At 35.6% G+C, this 21,381-nt stretch overlaps 1 protein-coding gene across 6 annotated transcripts in view; it reads right to left on the bottom strand.

The window, feature by feature from the left end:
- Window positions 1-5,102: 5,102 nt before the first annotated feature.
- LOC110453741 (tumor necrosis factor alpha-induced protein 8-like) overlaps window positions 5,103-21,381 on the bottom strand; it is a 111,812-nt gene continuing 95,533 nt past the window's right edge. For 5 of the 6 annotated variants that reach the window (XM_021502850.1, XM_021502848.1, XM_021502849.1 and 2 more), the window contains 3 exons: window positions 16,523-16,614; window positions 14,717-14,760; window positions 5,103-11,076 (listed from right to left, as the gene is read on the bottom strand). In XM_021502850.1, coding sequence (XP_021358525.1) covers window positions 10,508-11,076; window positions 14,717-14,756 — 609 coding nt within the window. In that variant the 5' untranslated portion in view covers window positions 14,757-14,760; window positions 16,523-16,614 and the 3' untranslated portion in view covers window positions 5,103-10,507. The remainder of the gene's footprint in view (window positions 11,077-14,716; window positions 14,761-16,522; window positions 16,615-21,381) is intronic. The other variant, XM_021502854.1, reaches the window with a different exon arrangement.

Below are 21,381 nucleotides of genomic sequence, written 5' to 3'. Positions count from 1 at the left end.
CTTTGGGAGCTAGATCTTATAGTAAGTCATTCTCCGACATGTCTCAGTGGAAAATCTTTGGGTAAGCCATTCTCTGACGTGTCTCAATGGGATATCTTATTGTCAGTCATTCTCTGATGTGTCTTAGTGGAATATCTTATAGTCAGTCATTCTATATGTCTCAATGGGATATCTTATTGTCAGTCATTCTATATGTCTCAATGGGATATCTTAAAGTTAGTCATTCTCTGATGTGTCTCATTGGGATATCTTACAGTCAGTTATTCTCTGATATGTCTCAATTGGATATCTTATAGTCAGTCGTTTCTGACGTTTCTCAGTGGGATATCTGATACTCAGTCATTCTCTGATATGTCTCAATGGGATATCTGTTACTCAGTCATTCTCTGATATGTCTCATGGGATATCTTATAGTCAGTCGTTTCTGACGTTTCTCAGTGGGATATCTTATAGTCAGTCGTTTCTGACGTTTCTCAATGGGATATCTGTTACTCAGTCATTCTCTGATATGTCTCAGTGGAAAATCTTATAGTCAGTCGTTTCTGACGTTTCTCAGTGGGATATCTGATACTCAGTCATTCTCTGATATGGCTCAATGGGATATCTGTTACTCAGTCATTCTATGATATGTCTCAATGGGATATCTCATAGTCAATCATTCTCTGATATGTCTCAATGGAATATCTTATACTCAGTCATTCTCCGATATGTCTCAATGGGATATCTTATAGTCAACCGTTTCTGACGTTTCTCAATGGGATATCTGATACTTAGTCATTATCTGATATGTCCCAATTGGATATCTTATAGTCAGTTGTTTCTGACGTTTCACAGTGGGATATCTGATACTCAGTCATTCTCTGATATGTCTCAATTGGATATCTTATAGTCAGTCGTTTCTGACGTTTCTCACTGGGATATCTGATACTTAGTCATTATCTGATATGTCCCAATTGGATATCTTATAGTCAGTTGTTTCTGACGTTTCTCAGTGGGATATCTGATACTCAGTCATTCTCTGATATGTCTCAATTGGATATCTGTTACTCAGTCATTCTCTGATATGTCTCAATGGGATATCTCATAGTCACTCATTCTCTGATATGTCTCAATGGGATATCTTATAGTCAACCGTTTCTGACATTTCTCAATGGGATATCTGATACTCAGTCATTCTCTGATATGTCTCAATTGGATATCTTATACTCAGTCATTCTCTGATTAGTCTCAATTGGATATCTCATAGTCAATCATTCTCTGATATGTCTTAATGGGATATCTTATAGTCAACCGTTTCTGATGTTTCTCAATGGGATATCTGATACTCAGTCATTATCTGATATGTCTCGATGGGATATCTTATAGTCGGTCATTCTCTGATATGTCTCAATTGGATATCTTATAGTCAACCGTTTCTGACGTTTCTCAATGGGATATCTGATACTCAGTCATTCTCTGATATGTCTCAATGAGATATCTCAGTCAGTCATTCTCTGATATGTCTCAATGGGATATCTCATAGTCAGTCATTCTCTGATATGTCTCAATGGGATATCTTATAGTCAGTCATTCTATGATATGTCTCAAGGGGATATCTTATAGTCAACCGTTTCTGACGTTTCTCAATTGGATATCTGTTACTCAGTCATTCTATGATATGTCTCAATGGGATATCTCATAGTCAATCATTCTATGATATGTCTCAATGGGATATCTCATGGTCAGTAATTCTATGATATGTCTCAATGGGATATCTCATGGTCAGTCATTCTATGATATGTCTCAATGGGATATGGTATAGTCAGTCATTCTCTGTTGTGTCTTAGTGGGACATGTAATAGACAGTCATTCTCTGATGTGTGTTAATGGGACATTATTGACAGACATTCTCTGTTGTGTCTCAGGGAATTGGTCATTCTCTAACATATCTTATAGACAACCATACTCTGTTGTCTTAGGGAGACATGTAATAGACAGTCATTCTCTGTTGTGTCTTAGTGGGACATTATGGACAGCCATTCTCTGTTGTGTCTTAGTGGGACATGTAATAGACAGCCATTCTCTGTTGTGTCTTAGTGGGACATGTAATAGACAGCCATTATCTGTTGTGTTTTAGTGGGAAATGTAATAGTCAGTCATTCTCTGTTGTGTCTAAGTGGGACATTATGGACAGCCATTCTCTGTTGTGTCTCAAGGAATCGGTCATTCTCTATCATCTTATAGACAGCCATTCTCTGTTGTGTCTTAGGGAGACATGTAATAGACAGCCATTATCTGTTGTGTCTTAGTGGGACATGTAATAGTCAGTCATTCTCTGTTGAGTCTTAGGGAGACATGTAATAGACAGCCATTATCTGTTGTGTTTTAGTGGGACATGTAATAGTCAGTCATTCTCTGTTGAGTCTTAGGGAGACATGTAATAGACAGCCATTCTCTGTTGTGTCTCAATGAATCGGTCATTCTCTATCATCTTATAGCCAGCCATTCTCTGTTGTGTCTCAGGGAATTGGTCATTCTCTAACATATCTTATAGTCAGTCATTCTCTGTTGCGTCTTAGTGGGACATTATGGACAGCCATTCTCTGTTGCGTCTTAGTGGGACATGTAATAGACAGTCATTCTCTGTTGTGTCTTAGTGGGACATGTAATAGACAGTCATTCTCTGTTTTGTCAGTGTGGGACATTATGGACAGCCATTCTCTGTTGTGTCTTAGTGGGACATGTAATAGATAGCCATTCTCTGTTGTGTCTTATTGGGACATTATGGACAGCCATTCTCTATTGTGTCTCAGGGAATAGGTCATTCTCTAACATATCTTATAGACAGCCATTCTCTGTTGTCTTAGGGAGACATGTAATAGCCAGTCATTCTCTGTTGTGAGTGGGACATTATGGACAGCCATTCTCTGTTGCGTCTTAGAGGAACATGTAATAGACAGTCATTCTCTGTTGTGTCTTAGTGTGACATGTAATAGACAGCCATTCTCTGTTGTGTCTTAGTCGGACATGTAATAGACAGTAATTCTCTGACGTGCCTTAGTGGGACATTATGGACAGCCATTCTCTGTTGCGTCTTAGTGGGACACGTAATAGACAGTCATTCTCTGTTGTGTCTTAGTGTGACATGTAATAGACAGCCATTCTCTGTTGTGTCTTAGTCGGACATGTAATAGACAGTAATTCTCTGACGTGCCTTAGTGGGACATTATGGACAGCCATTCTCTGTTGCGTCTTAGTGGGACACGTAATAGACAGTCATTCTCTGTTGTGTCTTAGTGTGACATGTAATAGACAGTCATTCTCTGTTGTGTCATTGTGGGACATTATGGACAGCCATTCTCTGTTGTGTCTCAAGGAATCGGTCATTCTCTGTTGCGTCTTAGTGGGACATGTAATAGACAGTCATTCTCTGTTGTGTCATTGTGGGACATTATGGACAGCCATTCTCTGTTGTGTCTTAGTGGGACATTATAGACAGCCATTCTCTGTTGTCTTAGGGAGACATGTAATAGACAGTCATTCTATGTTGTGTCTTAGTGGGACATGTAATAGACAGTCATTATCTGTTGTGTTTTAGTGGGACATGTAATAGAAAGTCATTCTCTGTTGTGTCTTAGGGAGACATGTAATAGCCAGTCATTCTCTGTTGTGTCTTAGTGGGACATGTAATAGCCAGTCATTCTCTGTTGTGTCTTAGTGGGACATCATCTTATAGACAGCCATTCTCTGTTGTGTCTTAGGGAGACATGTAATAGCCAGTCATTCTCTGTTGTGTCTTAGTGGGACATCATCTTATAGACAGCCATTCTCTGTTGTGTCTTAGGGAGACATGTAATAGACAGTCATTCTATGTTGTGTCTTAGTGGGACATGTAATAGACAGTCATTATCTGTTGTGTTTTAGTGGGACATGTAATAGAAAGTCATTCTCTGTTGTGTCTTAGGGAGACATGTAATAGACAGTCATTCTATGTTGTGTCTTAGTGGGACATGAAATAGACAGCCATTCTCTGTTGTGTCTTAGTGGGACATTATAGACAGCCATTCTCTGTTGTCTTAGGGAGACATGTAATAGCCAGTCATTCTCTGTTGTGTCTTAGTGGGACATGTAATAGACAGTCATTCGCTGTTGTGTCATTGTGGGACATTATGGACAGCCATTCTCTGTTGTGTCTTAGTGGGACATGTAATAGATAGCCATTCTCTGTTGTGTCTTATTGGGACATTATGGACAGCCATTCTCTATTGTGTCTCAGGGAATAGGTCATTCTCTAACATATCTTATAGACAGCCATTCTCTGTTGTCTTAGGGAGACATGTAATAGCCAGTCATTCTCTGTTGTGTCTTAGTGGGACATGGAATAGACAGTCATTATCTGTTGTGTTTTAGTGGGACATGTAATAGAAAGTCATTCTCTGTTGTGTCTTAGGGAGACATGTAATAGACAGTCATTCTATGTTGTGTCTTAGTGGGACATGAAATAGACAGCCATTCTCTGTTGTGTCTTAGTGGGACATTATAGACAGCCATTCTCTGTTGTCTTAGGGAGACATGTAATAGCCAGTCATTCTCTGTTGTGTCTTAGTGGGACATGGAATAGACAGTCATTATCTGTTGTGTTTTAGTGGGACATGTAATAGACAGTCATTCTCTGTTGTGTCTTAGGGAGACATGTAATAGACAGTCATTCTATGTTGTGTCTTAGTGGGACATGTAATAGACAGTCATTATCTGTTGTGTTTTAGTGGGACATTATGGACAGCCATTCTCTGTTGTGTCTTAGTGGGACATGTAATAGACAGCCATTCTCTGTTGTGTCTTAGTGGGACATGTAATAGACAGCCATTCTCTGTTGTGTCTTAGTGGGACATTATGGACAGCCATTCTCTGTTGTGTCTCAGGGAATTGGTCATTCTCTAACATATCTTATAGTCAGTCATTCTCTGTTGCATCTTAGTGGACAGCCATTCTCTGATGTGTGTCAATCAGATATTGTATTGCCAATAGCTCAATGATGTGTGAATGGTTCTGGTCAGTGTTTTGAGCTTGACCAAATCTGGTAGATGTATTTGCTTTTGAAAATAATAAATTCCAGACAAATCTGAAGTCTGCCAGGGGCTTGTATTTAGATAATTATAATATTTAAGTCAAATCAATCATCATGTATACAGATACACAATATATTTGGTTCATCTCCACCTTTTGACAATTATGGGTTGATTTCGGACAAAATACAATAACAGACAATGCTGTTCCATGAACAGCTGTGCTATGGTGTAATTTGATAATCCAGACTCAACTTAAAATATTATTATTGTGGAAGAAATTATTTCAAATTTTCTGTAAACATAATATCTAAACAATAAATATTGCCATGTTCAACTTCTATCTATGTATCGGCACATACTTTTGAAGTGTATAAAAAACTCTACCACAACTGAACAGGTTTATCAAATTAATTCAAGAACCAATCTTAATGATCTGTGACTGATTCCTGATTTGATTAAATTCTGACTTGTCTATCACCACACTGTGAACCTCCGATAGGGTTGGGTATTGTAAGCACTTATCATTAGCACAACATATTTGTACTTTTTGAAATGCAGTGTGTTTATAATGGTTTTATATAGAAAATACAAGAGTTGAGCATGCAGTTCAGCAAGCTTTAATGTTAATTGAATACTGTTTCATATCGTTTTCTAATTTATCACACCAAATAAACATGGTTTGGATAATATTGATCTGAACAAAAATTCTGTCAAGTTATTTCAAATAATTAGCTGAAGAAATAATGCAATATACTGCCATTTCAAAATCCTACTACAATATATATATATATATTGCTAGACAAATATTGCAATATTATTGCCAACCCCTAAACTTCAGGTATTTAGTTGATCACTTTTTACATAACCATGCATATACATGTGTATCGAAAAAGATTTTACCTTATATCCTAAATTGTCTGTATTAACATTTCACATTAAACTTGGTCTGTAAGAAACACTACACACTATATTGTATTAATAAATTGCACATCTCCATCATTACCTATTACAGCAAAAAAATGAGATAATAACATTTCTTTTTTTTTTTAACAAACTCGTCTACAGCATGAATGTGCCATGATGACACAGCTGGAGTAAGTTCTCATGCATACAAACTGCCACAAAACATAGTTTTCCCACAGATTTAATATGTTTTGTAAGCTGACCAATAGCATACTGTATTTATTCGGAAATAAGCCCATGCCTGGTAATAAGCCCACCCCTGTAAAAAAGACTAAAAAAGAAACACTGACAAATTATATATTTTACTGTCTTGCAATAAGCCCACCCTTACTTGGAGTAAGAGATTACATGTTGCCCTCCTTGGGGTTTTTTGCGGGATAAATATGGTATGTCCAGGTGAAGAGTTCCATCGGGCCAAAATTAATGATGCCACTAATATAAAATGTTAGTTTGTCATTTTTTACAGATGTGTTCAAATCACAACTTCCAATGTTTTTTACAGATTTTTTTTTTTCAGAATTTAGATGCTCTGAGAAAAATTTAAACAGAAACCAAAATGTTCCCGGCCAGGTTGAACTAAGGACTTTTTATATCAGGATTGATCAAATGAACACTCACACATATTCTTTTTGTCGTTACAATTTGATTTTTAACAAACTTTCATCCAGTTATTCATAGGTAAAAAAAGATTCCTCTCTATCAAAACAATACAACAACATGACCTAAAGGATGGATGTAAATTATAAGTGTTCTGAAAATCCCCGATAACATGATATGACAGAAATATGTTGATCACCACTGTCATGTGACAAAAACAGGACAATCAAGACTACTATAAAATAAGCTGTATACTGGAAACAACTTTTTTGGTTGTAAATCAGTCATCAAAGGTCTGGCAAGCCATGACATGAGGTGTTTTACAACATCTATCTGACTACCTGGCTGTTCCCATTATATTTATCGAACCATTTTCATCATCTTGAACAAAAATAAAACTTCAAAACGTTTTGAGATTCTTGTGATATTACTGGTAGTACAAGTTAAACGATTACAGGTTTCTGATGTGTGTAACTTTCAAATGAAACAATACCAGGTACATTTAATATCACTCAAGAAATTAACAGAACAGAAAAGTCGAATTAATTTTACATATACAGTGTGTAAATATATTACATATTGCATGGAATATAAGTATGAGAAAGTGTTCTAACTTGTACATGTATAAAAAACGGGATATTTTATATAAGGTTTCTTGTTCTTGCTGTGTACAGTAAGCATTTTCAATTTGTAGTTTGATTAAAAGGAAAACTATTCTACAAAAGACGTAATACTTAAGTAAAGATGACATAAATGAGGATAATTTATTTAAGAAATAATAGCAGTAGATATTTGTGCTTGTATGTACAGGAGTTATTCCCCTTTGAGTAGCAAATAGTTTTTCATCAATTTCCTTAAACATTGTTAAAATTGGAAATAACAATTTTGTGTGTATAACAAATGATTGTTTCTTTTTTGTAAAATGATCTCCGAAGGATCTGCCACATATCATACAGAGATAATATAACATTGAATAGCCAGCTATACCCATGGCTGTCAAACCATACTTAATTAAACCTGTGGTTTTATTGCCAGTTAATAGATAACATTTGTTCTTGATCTGGTCTTAAAACCCAGACCAACCTCTTTTAAACTCTCCACAATTTGACATTCTTTGAGGAATTAATGACAATTATGTCAGCACAAAAGCAATATTTGATCACACTGGAGTAAAAACAGAAAAGTCTACGATAATATCAGCAAAGAGAAGGACTTTGTAGAACATGCTGAAAATAATACAAATGACAATTCTATTTAGACAAAAACCCTGCAGACCAATGATACAAAATGTCTGTAAATGTTACATCAAGCCAATATTGTGACTGCCATATATCGTTGTTATATTTCATAGAACAGTAATTATCACCCTGTACACTGTAACGTAACACCACTGTAGACCACTTCTACCCTATATATAGGCTGTCCATAAAATCCCACGTATATCATTGCACATACACGTATAAGGCAGGTATAGAACTCAAGAGTAAAATGACTGAAAATACCTTTAATCTCAGGTGAAGTTACCGGAAAACACCTGATTCTAAAGAAAAACTTATTAGAATATGCCTTATTCTGAGGTAAAATCCTTTTTGTAATATGGTAATTATTCTGAAGCAAAATTGAAGGAAAAACATTTTACTTTAGGTAAAATTGCTTGATATACCTTATTCCGTAGCAAAATTTGCTGGAAAATACCTGGTTTCAAGGTTAAATTGTTGTTAAATAGTCGTACCAATAGATGTTTAACACAACCGTAACATTGACTTATACTTTCAACTAGATAATGTGTAAAATTACACGAGATTTTACAGCAATACCCTCGGGTAGGAGTTTATATCTGGTCTGAAGACGGTAATAAAAATCACCCTCAGAGATAAATGATATTACTATACCAGTCTACAGATAATGGAACAATATCAAAACTTTTCATTTCAATTTGAATTTGCATTGGGTGTTTTTTTTTACAGAAAGTTTAAAGCACTTGGGAGCCTAGACAAAATAAAATTCTTTTAAAATAAGGCAACAATGGAATTGACTTAATCCACTTGATTGTGCACTAGTCACTTATTTTCAGATCTGAATTTGTGTCATAAATACATTTAAAGAAAGTACAAACATGGCAAACCAGTTACATGTTTGAAGTACTTGATTTCCTTTACTTACATAATTATATGACATGAAAAAAAAAAAAAAATGAAAAGAAAAAAAATACAAGCTAATCATTACAAAATATGGCTACATAATTGTCAATCCCTGACGTGGACAGAGGCCAAGAGCTTTTGGAGCCTTAAAAGTCATTTCATTAAGGATACATGCTACATTACACATTATATTTGTAATTTGAATTAGAGTTATCTGCCCTTCTCTATAGCACTCTTTTACTTAATTTTATAGTTTCATGCATTCTTGTATTCATTCTAAATGTGCAGTCAATCAATAGTTAAGTACCAATCATCACCACACATAAAAGATTGAATACAGGTCTCACAGTGTCCAACTCATCTAGGAAAATGATACACAAGGCACACTGAGGATCATATTTTGACAGGGGGTACAAAATGTGCGTGCAGTGAATGGCCAGATTGCTATCATTTAAGGATCCGTCCCACTGCACTCTGGTTTTTCATGTATAGAGTAACCTCCCCTTAATTTCGTTTTGTCGATAACTGTAATACTGCTGGGCCAGAGCACTTCCTGTTGACCGTGTAACTCAGTCAGTTTGAGCGACAGTATAACAATCTGAAGTCGATTAAGGTTCGACTCCTGATTGGCCACATACTTTATTTATACTCTGAAACTGTTATTGAGTACTTTTGTTAAATCTATCTCTATATCATTTTTCATCAAATTTCCGCAAGGTATGGTTTTCTTTTCAGAAATGTTTTATCATAACTATTGGAATGACTGGAAATCAGTTTCACTGTGTAGTTACAGTTTTTGGCAGTGGTACGGGGTTCCTTAACTACTTTTTTGAAAATGTTGGTATGATTTATTTCCCATTTAAATCCACCACAGCAACATTTATTGAAAATTGCTTTTAATGTTTGAATTATCATGCAAAGAATTTAGTGTATTTTATTTTACTGCATTATGTATCTACTGATGACAAACAAACACATTGTGTGTTTATGGAAACATGTATAGTCAGAGACACTCATAAATAACTCAAAATGAAGGGCTCGATCCTCGGCACCACAAATATCGATTTCTGTTTTTGTCTGACAGTATTGAAAGCATTAATTCAAAATCATTGTTTTTTATTGCATAAATGTAATATGAATTAAAAACAAATTGAGTTAATTTGAAAGCATTCATGATATTCACTATATTGATTTCATAAAATTTCTGGATGATGCTGCCAATTTAAACATCAATGTTTCTTTAAATAGAATCCAAATACCTTGACCTTGGTCATAATACAAAACATGAAATAAACACGATTTTCTGATAGACTTGATCAAACAGCATGGGATTTTGCATATCTTAATAGCTAGTGAATGACATTAGGAATAAGCAATAAAATTAGTTTCACAATATATATCTACACCTCTACAATTGTTATACATTATACTTGGAGAGACATAGAAAATGACAATGAACACATCCAAAGAATACTTGTTGAAATAAAGGGAGATAACTCACAAAAAAGAGAGACGAGGGGGACATAAGTGATGGGAAGGGAGAGCGTCATTCATGTATATTTCAAGCTCTACACGGTTTTTATTATTTCCGTGCCTGGAATGGTCAATTATTTGCTATTCATACACAAACCTATTTCATATATCTTGTATACATTTGTACAAATGAAATTGGTGATTGCAGACAATCTTTTGTAAAACGGTGAAGTCTCTAGCGTGTATTGATCAGTCAGGGTGATGATAACTTGGGTGATGAAGTTATCATAAATTTCCTTCGTCCATCATTTTTCGTAAATTTGTCACTATACTCTCCATTAAATCGCGGCATTTTCCTTCAGGTGCGAAAATCACATCCATTAGACTCTCGTCACAAAACGAATGGAACACATGGTCTACCCGTCCTTTCGTCTTGTCTGTTGAATGACGCTCTATCAGAGTCTGAAGCATTTGTCTGCACTCTTCAACGCTCGACTTCAGAAAGACTGAGTCGTATGTAAACTCCACTTCGTGAAAACTAATGACTGTCATAGATAATGAATGGAATTTTTTCTTGAATGAATCGGCCATTGCCAGCTCTTCTGCATTGAATTGGTCATTTCGATACAATATTCCAACTTTTACGACAATTTTGATGAGATATTTCATCATCTTCTCGGCGTCTTTTTTGTTCGAATATTCCTTGATGATTTTGTAGGCTGCATCTAAAACTTTACTTGTGGTGTCATCAATAAAGTGTTTTGCGATCGACTTGCTTGACATTTTTCCAAGGAGTTTCTTCTGGATCTTGAGACCCACTCCTCGGGAGTCAAAGCCAGCCCCTGGCTCTGCCACTGAAACACACAAAACCATGTCATTATTAAACGATATATCACCATTCTTATTAATTACCACTGCCACTAAATTTTGGCAAGAGAGCAAAAATATCTGTTTTATAGATCATTCAATAAATGTATCAAAGTGTTATGTATTTACAGTATCTTAAAATAGAAAATTGTATATAAAAATATATCATATTTGTCCTAATAAGTGCCCCTTTATCATTATTCTAGTCAAAGCACCCTACAAATTCTTTCACAAAAATTTAATGACTTTCTTCAAAAAAGCATTTACTTTGGTTTTTTTGGAGAATTTTAAAATCATTCATACTCTTTGAAATTGCTCAGCACCCAGGGCACTTATTAAGGTAAATACGTTATCTATCCTCAGAGATGAGGTCTTCGTTACAGGTTATGTTAAGGATTGGAATTACATATTTTATTGTACAGATGACAAAAAAAACACTTTTTTACACAATGACAATTTTTTCTTCTTCTGAAGTAACAGTTTTTCAAAACACAAAGTCAGTGCAAATAACAATCGCGTAACGATTCTAAGAATTGACCAAAAAGTAATCAGGTGAAATGACACTGAATTTATCTAACTAGTAGTTATATTGTCTGCCAGCATATTTTCTACAGAACTTCATTCAAAACTTATGAAGCCAAAACCATACAAAAAGCCACCAGCATACTGTGACATACATTTGCATAACAATAATGATATTCACTGTAAAAAGATCTGTATGGTTACAAAGATTCAAAGTTTAAAAAATTTTTTTTAGCTGGCAATGATCTTTAAAATGTTTGTAAAACATGCTCCCTCTCATGCTTTGATCGAAATAGAGCTAAATGCGACTAGAGGCCCATGGGCCTTAACGGTCACCTGAGTCCTACAGTATTTATTTTTGTTGTTGAAATATGAAGTGGAGATAATGATGTCAATCATCCCTACCAATTTGATTAAAAAAAGTAAAGTATAACATTAAGTTAAGTTTGTCAGGACCATGAGATGATCATTCCTAGACCGAGTTTCAGTTAAATCGGCCTATTTGAACTTGATTTTGAGTTTGAATTTTTTCCCCCCAAAAATGATAGCTGAAGCGGCCATATTAGATTTTTGATCAGCCGGGGAAAAAAAGGAAACTTTGCCAGGACCATGAATGGATCATTCCTACCAAGTTTTAGCTAAATCGGCCAAGTAGAACTGGACTTTAAGTTTGAAACAAGAGGCAAAATGGGCCTGCATCACTCAACTGGTATTAATTTCACACTTGTAATCTTAAAAGTGGACTAAAATACAGCTACAGGCAGAATATCAGTGTTTGATTCATAAGAACCTATTAAAAGATTTAAACATATGACACCTGTGACCATGAATGTCGAACAAGGACATTAGGTTGAACGTGGGTCAAGGACATTCATTTGAACAAACTTGGTAGCCCTTCATCCCAGCATGCTCCAGGCACAATATCAGTACCCTCGGCCTTTGGTCATTGAGAAGAAGTTGTTTGAAGATGTTAAGACATTTGACCCCTGTCACCTTGAAAGTTGGTCAAGGTAATTTATTTGAACAAATATCCAAGCATGCTACAGGCCCAATATCAGTACCCTGGGCCTTTTGGTTATTGAAAAGAAGTTGTTTGAAAATTTTAACATGTTTGACCCCTGTGACCTTGAAAGTGGGTCAAGGTCATTCATTTGAACAAACTTGGTAGCCCTTCATCCCAGCATGCTTCAGGCCCAATATCAGTACCCTGGACCTTTCGATTATTAAAAGAAGTCGTTTGAAGAATTTACGACATTTGACCCCTGTGACCTTGAAAGTTCATCAAGGTAATTCATTTGAACAAACTTGGTAACCCTTCATCCGAGCATGCTACAGGACCAATATCAGTACCTTGGGCCTTTTGGTTATTCAGAAGAAGTCGTTTGAAGATTTTACGACATTTTACCCCTGTGATCTTGAAAGTGGGACATGTTCCTCTAAGACCACCGCAGTAATTATCTAATGATAAATGCAGACAGATGGAAAGATGATATCAATTAATTTGTTATTTCTCTATGTGTTTGTGTATATATAGTAAAGGGGTGCGGTTGTATTTACAAACGAGATTACGAGGATAGATGGAAACATCACATGTCAGTGGCCACACCAGACACTGCTAAATACGGATCAAAAAGATGTTATATTTAGACAGGAAATGTAATACAGCTTTAAAGAAGATCAAATTATTATGTTATAATTATATATGAAACATAAAAAAAGGCTTGATAATTAAAGATCGTGATGCATTATAAACTGAGTTATTACAAGGGTTTTGTTCCTGAAACACTAGCTCAAGTCTATATATGGAACACCAGGAATCTATTTATTTGTCATTACATATCAATCCTGTGTCAATATGACCGATCAATGAAGAATGGAAAAAGAAAATAAACATGTAACTTTCAATTATGCATACAAGGTTCATAGAACTTGGATATCAAACACATTTTTGAAATGACACAACTGTTATTCCTTTGTATTGACTTTATATAAATCTTTGTCCAGCTGTGAAACAAATTCAGTCAGCATCTTTTTAAATATGCTTACCTTGGTATGTAAATAAATATATAGGTTTCCTTTATTCAATTTTAAAGCTAAGTAGAAAATATTCTTTAGTGCACTACTTATTACTATTCTTCATTCAATTTTTTTTAATATGCTTTTTTTTACTGTGCTCGGTCTGTTACATGTTTTACCTGAGAATTATACTCAAGTTGCCTCCCTTGAAATCATCTATTTCATGTTTTCTAAACAATTCGGACTAGCTGGGGTGTTTATGATGATTTCATTCTATTAATTAACCAAACTGGAAATAATGGCCATTAAAGATATTAAAAAGATTTAATTGCTTTACTGTGGAACTCTTTAGCAAGGAGATTTTTATGTCAGACAATGGAAGCATATTTCCTTAAACTAGACATTACATGCGTTGACAATAAAGTTACATATAAAGTGCATTCCACTTGACCAAAGTTTCTTTGAGGTCACCGCTCTTGACTTAACTTCAATCAATTTTCTTTTTAGGGTTCCAATTAATCTTTCTGATTGACATAATTTTCAAAACCTATTAAATCTCTTTATATTAGTTAAACAAGTTATCTTCATCTGCCCCGGAAATTTCATCATGAACTATTCCATATTAGTTAAACAAGTTATCTTCATCTGCCCCGGAAATTTCATCATGAACTATTCCAACCTTTGAATTGGAAGAGTTCAAATGTGTCTTCAGGGGTGAATGAGGTAAAGGATAATGAAAGGACTAAATTGACCTCAATGTGACCTTGACCTTTCATTTAAACTTAAAATACAAAAATAAAATTTAAGTGATAAAGATGCCAATGAAAATGAGAATAGTCAGTACATAGAAGCCACACCGTATCATTGTCTAGTAAATTAACAAAATTTAGTGATACATAAAATACATAAATATTACCATGTAAGTAAGTACAAATGTTGATGGTTAAAATTATACATAACATACAGTACTAGGATTAACAAGAACTACAAGTAAAATAATATGACTTTTGTATGTGATTAATAGGCAGTATATATATATTTGCTATATGCTGACACAGTATACGTAGTGCACACAAAACACCAGCCCACCCTTAGTTATATCATCTTCATCAGAACTGTGTGAAGTCATACTGCTAAAAAAAACAAAATCACATCAAGTCTTAAAAACACAAATATTGAGGTTACGATTTTACTGCTTCATTGCATATTAAAAAGATCAATCTCGAGTATTATTGGCACAACTGTTATAGGACATCATACTTGCCAACCCTCCCTATTTTGGCGGGAGACTCCCGAATTTGGACCCGAAAATTTAGCATTTTCAACCAGGGTAAAACTAAAACTATTCCTATATTGAAAGATCTGATGATTTCATCTGAAAGACCAACTCAAAATGTGTCATTTAAAGGGTCATTCTGTCTCTAGGGGGTGTGTACACAGATTTTATTTAGGTTTTAATTTTTAAGGATGCAGAATCTCCCCCGAGGAAATTTTAAAAAGTTGGCAAGTATGGTATACAAAGGTTAATTCCAAACGCTGAAAATATGTCAACTTTCTTTACCTGTTTGTTTAATTAAGGATGTACACCTCTGAGAAGTCGAAAATTTCCTGTATTTAACCTTTTTTCTCATATGGATTTTTGGAAAAAGGAGTTCATGGCATAGTAAAAAATCCAAAAGAATATATATGTCCGTGTGTTCGTTTTTGTGCTTTGATCTGTCAAACATACCAATTTAACACAACATGTGATTTTAGGTGATTTTTTGGATTTTGATCATTTGCAGAACAAATTCATATAATTTCTTCCAAGTGTGTTATTAGATATGTATGAATGTTTGTAGAATTGATGAAAATATTATTTTCTTTTAAATTATGGAAGTAAAATTTCTTAATCTTATTCTTTTGACTCAGAAAACCGATTTTAGTTACCCCTACCCCATATTTTTTAATGAAAAAATACTAATTTTTTAACAGTTTTTGCAGATTAAATGCTTGATATAAAAAGTTCTGCTATTAAACTTTTTTTAATATTTAATGAATTAAATGAAAATGAGTTTCTCTTTCTAAAACATCTACAAAAATGGGGGGTCAGTGTGCTTCTTATTTTGTCCCATTATCATTTATGTTATTTTTTACCTTTTTGGGGTCAAAAATCAAAGTGCTTCAAGTACACTAAATATGTAAAATAAATATCAATAATGTATATTTTCCAGTTTGTTGCATATTATTTTTATCATATTGAACTTTATAAAGTTGTACAGAAAAAAATGAACCTGCTACAATTAAAAATGACGATACAATGACAATTTAAGTGATCAATTTAGTGTCAAAAAAGGTGAAATGTTGGCCTTTTTTTTAAGCGCAAGAAATACACATGAATACACATTTTCAAGATGGCCACCGAATTTGTATTTTTTTTAAATTCTTGTAAAAAAAGTTCTACAAACAACAGGCATCTAGTTTTTTGACATATTATTCAGATGCGTGTTTGCTAATAAACTTGATCATAATTTGTTTAATATTACAAAAACCCATTACACCAGATGAAAACGAGACTTGAACTTGACTTAAACCTCAGAAGAGTACATCCTTAAGTTTTGATTGAGTGCAACACAATTAACTTCTTCATTACTATCTAATTTCTTCTAATTAAAATAATAAATTTTCTGGCCTATAAGCTTGTGTTAATGACTTTCTATTCGGTATATCTTGAATATGATATGTAAATATGATATATATTTTATGTATACTATACACAATTTAATTACAATGTTAAATCATCGCACACTAACCCTATTAAATTTATCATGTTGTTGAATTTTCTGTATTACAAAGCAGGTGGAGAAGCTTGCTAATGACACAGATTACATGAGCATGTGTTGTTTTGCTACTTACTTTTTGTGTCTGGGTCACCAGACTGTTTGTAGGACTGCTATGTTAGGCCTGTCTGTCCTGTCTGTCACTCAGCGGTTACTACTCAATTACATCTGAAACAGGAAAGGTAAAGGTCAGCTACATCAATGTGTAGGGCACTTCTAAACATCAGCCTGGAGCCAGATGGTGGTTAATACATATCAAAAGGCTCACTGGGCCTGTTTAGATTAAGATGTTGGTACAACCTTTAGATTAAGATGTTAAAGGGCTGTTTTGCTGGCTTACATCTGGCTTCTTCTAATTTACATGAAAAATACCATTACCAGCCATGACTGCATGCATTATAGACGTGTATTTATAGAATTCTATTGATAGAAAAGCCGTTGACATAAATTTTTAAGAAACACTATTGACAATGACCCTCAGTGATACATATTGACAATGAAGGGCAGACCTCTCGCCTGCACCAAAACAGAAGTATATATTGAGCAGGCTAAAAGTATTCAATTTTCAGGAAAAATGTCCCTTTAAAAATGACTAGTGCTTGTTTATGATGGTGATTTTTTTTATGGGACATCTATGTTGCCTCAACATTTCAAGCAGTAAATGCTTCAAAATACACTTAATCTTACTTCAACACCAAAATGATTGTTTAATGTCTGATAAGATGGGTGCTCAACATATTAATTATCTTTTGTGAGATATCTCCCAAGTCGAAGTATATAAATTGGTGTGAATGAGCTTTAAATAAACCACTAAACTGCTGATAAAGTCTATCAAATGGGACATTTAAAATCCAGGCCTTCCATAAACTGTAGTATGTAATATACATAGAACAGTAATATATCAGTTCAAGCCAGTGGGATAAGGTCTTTGTGATAAAGCGGTAATAAAAACTATTATGAAATATTGAGCTTGTACATTTGTCTAGATCTTAATGATAGTCTTTAAAATATAAACTTCATTTATTTTACGATAATTATGAAACAAGTTATCACAACTTATACTAATCACTCTAATGTTAGCATTATGGGGATATAAATGTAGGAGGAAACCGGAGTACCAGGAGAAAACCCACGCGGACGGGGGGGTGACCCCATACCTTTACACGTCTGATAGGGGAATCGAACCCTGGCCACCTTAGCGAAAAGTTATCCACTGCACCACCAGAGCACCCAAATTTTGGCATGATAACGACTTTTCTAATCTGGTAGATTTTGTGAATTTTCATTTCTAACATGTTTAATATTTGACCTCAAAGCTCTCTGTTGAGTAATAGTTTTGAGTCACAACCACCTAACCCAATACTTCAAAGATGACTGATTTATTACCATGTGGGATTAGATAAGCATCATTAAGTTTTGATGAGAATTTGATCCTTACTCCCATGATGTTTCCAATAACAACAACATGACACTAGTTCCAGCAGATCATAGAACAAATGATTCATGGGTGCATCACAGCGATATAAAAAACGTTTCTTTAAAGTGCATCACAGCTGAATGATTAAACCACTCATACAATTTTCGCGTTTTCATTTTTTACATGTATAATTAACAAACATCTGAATATCTTGGCTTCTTTGAACAAGTTATAATTGCCACCTCCATAAAATCATTAAAAGATTAAATAACGATGACTAATTACATCAAGAATTATCACTATAAAAGTTTCAACTATGCTAAAGATCTTGAACTGTTTGAAGCAGGATTTAAACTACATTATTTCAGATATCTAGAAAGTCAAAGCCTATATTTCATCTAACATTTGTTATTAACAGATATGAATGATGTTAAGTGGTTTTCTTTGAATATTGAGAGACAGATTTCACAGATATAATAACATGGGGGGAATAACATGTCAGAATTATAGCCCAGCTCAATGTTTTACTCTCAGAATACTGTTGTTGATATTTTAATTTTTTATCTTTATTATTTCTGATAAAGGTCCCGCAAGTTATAATTTTCTTTTCAGAAATGATTTATCTAAGCTAGAGCAATTTAGTTTTCAATACTAAGTTACAGTTTTGGGGGTTCGGGGATCCTTAACACGAAAAGTGACAAATTTATGGTTACAAACCTTCAGCCAAATTCTACATTGGTGTTACAACACACTACTTAGAGTAACCGTGACTATCTGCCGTTTCAGCTGAGCAATGTCACAAGCCATTCTAAATAGGCGGATCAATTTCTCTTTGATCTGAATTTTAAGTAATAGAAATTCTCTCAAAAAGAACATTGAAGTTTGTATTTTATTACAAATCTGTCAATATTTTATGAACCATGCCATATGTTCCACTCAGCAATTCTCAGTATTATACTGTTCATGTGATTATACTTGACTGAAAAACATGGTTTTTAAACAATCAAATAAAATTCCATTTTTAATCATCAGTATTCCAGATGTTCAAATATGAGATCAATAGAAAATGACTTTGTCTTGCATATTGTCAAAACTTATTTTCAGAATTAAAAGAATACACCATTTGATTACCGTTTCAGATCTAAACCTTAAACAATTATGACATTTCTATTAACTCATTCACCCCTGAAATTTCATAATGAACTATTCCAACTTTTGAATTGGAAGAGTTCAAGTGTGTCTTCAGGGGTAAATGAGTTATCACATTCCCCTTGACACAAGGATCCTTAAAAGCAGAAACACCGGTCCTAGCTTCCTTAAAGTTTAAGGTGTAGCATGCTGATGACACTTGTAGTTGTTTCATTATCATGTTGTTACAGGACAGGAAGGCCCTACTTGTTTACTGATAAGTCCAAGGGGGAACCATCTATAAATCTCCAATAACACAGGGACAGGGGGAACCATCTATAAGTCTCCAATAACACAGGGACATGGGGATGAATTGTATATCACCGACTACACAGGGACAGGGGGAACCATCTACAAGTCTCCAATAACACAGGGACAGGGGGAACCATCTATAAGTCTCCAATAACACAGGGGCAGGGAGAACCATCTATAAGTCTCCAATAACACAGGGACAGGGGGAACCATCTGTAAGTCTCCGATAACAGAGGGACAGGGGGAACCATCTGTAAGTCTTCAATAACACAGGGACAGGGGGAACAATCTATAAGTCTCCAATAACACAGGGACAGGGGGAATCATCAATAAGTCTCCAATAACACAGGGACAGGGGGAATCATCTATAAGTCTCCAATAACACAGGGACAGGGGGAACCATCTGTAAGTCTCCAATAACACAGGGACATGGGGAACCATCTGCAAGTCTCCAATAACACAGGGACAGGGGGAATCATCTGTAAGTCTCCAATAACACAGGGACAGGGGGATGAAATGAATATCACTGACTTCACAGGGACAGGGGGCTGAAATGTATAACACTGACTACACAGGGCAAGGGGGCTGAACTGTATAAAACTGACTTTACAGGGACAGAGGGCTGAATTGCTTTAACATTGACTACACAAGGTCAGAGAGCTGAATTGTATAACACTGATTACACAGGGACAGAGGGCTGAATTGTATAACACTGACTACACAGGGACAGAGGGCTGAATTGTATAACACCGACTACACAGGGACAGAGAGCTGAATTGTATAACACTGATAACACAGGGACAGGGGGCTGAATTGTATAACACCGGCTACACAGGGACAGAGGGCTGAATTGTATAACACCGACTACACAGGGACAGGGGGCTGAATTGTATTACACTGACTACACAGGGACAGAGGGCTGAATTGTCTTAACCCCGACTACCCAGGGACAGAGGGCTGAATTGTATAACATTGACCACCCAGGGACAGGGGGCTGAATTGTATAACACTGACTACCCAGGGACAGAGGGCTGAATTGTCTTAACCCCGACTACCCAGGGACAGAGGGCTGAATTGTATAACATTGACCACCCAGGGACAGGGGGCTGAATTGTATAACACTGACTACCCAGGGACAGAGGGCTGAATTGTCTTAACCCCGACTACCCAGGGACAGAGGGCTGAATTGTATAACATTGACTACACAGGGACAGGGAGCTGAATTGTATAACACTGACTACACAGGGACAGAGAGCTGAATTGTATAACACTGACTACACAGGGACAGAGAGCTGAATTGTATAACACGGATTACACTGGACAGAGAGCTGAATTGTATAACACTGATTCCACAGGGACAGAGGGCTGAATTGTATAACACCGACTACACAGGGACAGAGAGCTGAATTGTATAACACTGATAACACAGGGACAGGGGGCTGAATTGTCTAACACTGACTACACAGGGACAGGGGGCTGAATTGGTTTAACACCGACTACACAGGGACAGAGAGCTGAATTGTATAACACTGACTACACAGGGACAGAGAGCTGAATGGTATAACACCGACTACACAGGGACAGAGGGCTGAATTGTTTTAACACCGACTACACCGGGACAGAGAGCTGAATTGTATAACACTGATAACACAGGGACAGGGGGCTGAATTGTATAACCCTGACTACACAGGGCCAGGGGGCTGAATTGTATAACACCGACTACAGAGGGACAGGGGGCTGAATTGTATAACACCGACTACACAGGGACAGAGAGCTGAATTGTATAACACTGATTCCACAGGGACAGAGGGCTGAATTGTATAACACCAACTACACGGGGACAGAGAGCTGAATTGTATAACACTGTCTACATAGGGACAGAGGGCTGAATTGTATAACACTGATTACACTGGGACAGAGGGCTGAATTGTATAACACTGACTTCACAGGGACAGAGGGCTGAATTGTTAAACACTGACTACACAGGGACAGGGAGCTGAATTGTATAACACTGACTACACAGGGACAGAGAGCTGAATTGTATAACACTGACTACACAGGGACATGGGGCTGAAATG

This window comes from Mizuhopecten yessoensis, unplaced genomic scaffold (assembly GCF_002113885.1).
Source record: "Mizuhopecten yessoensis strain PY_sf001 unplaced genomic scaffold, ASM211388v2 scaffold7493, whole genome shotgun sequence".
NCBI lineage: Eukaryota > Metazoa > Mollusca > Bivalvia > Pectinida > Pectinidae > Mizuhopecten > Mizuhopecten yessoensis.
This window is presented reverse-complemented; position numbering and strand designations above follow the sequence as displayed.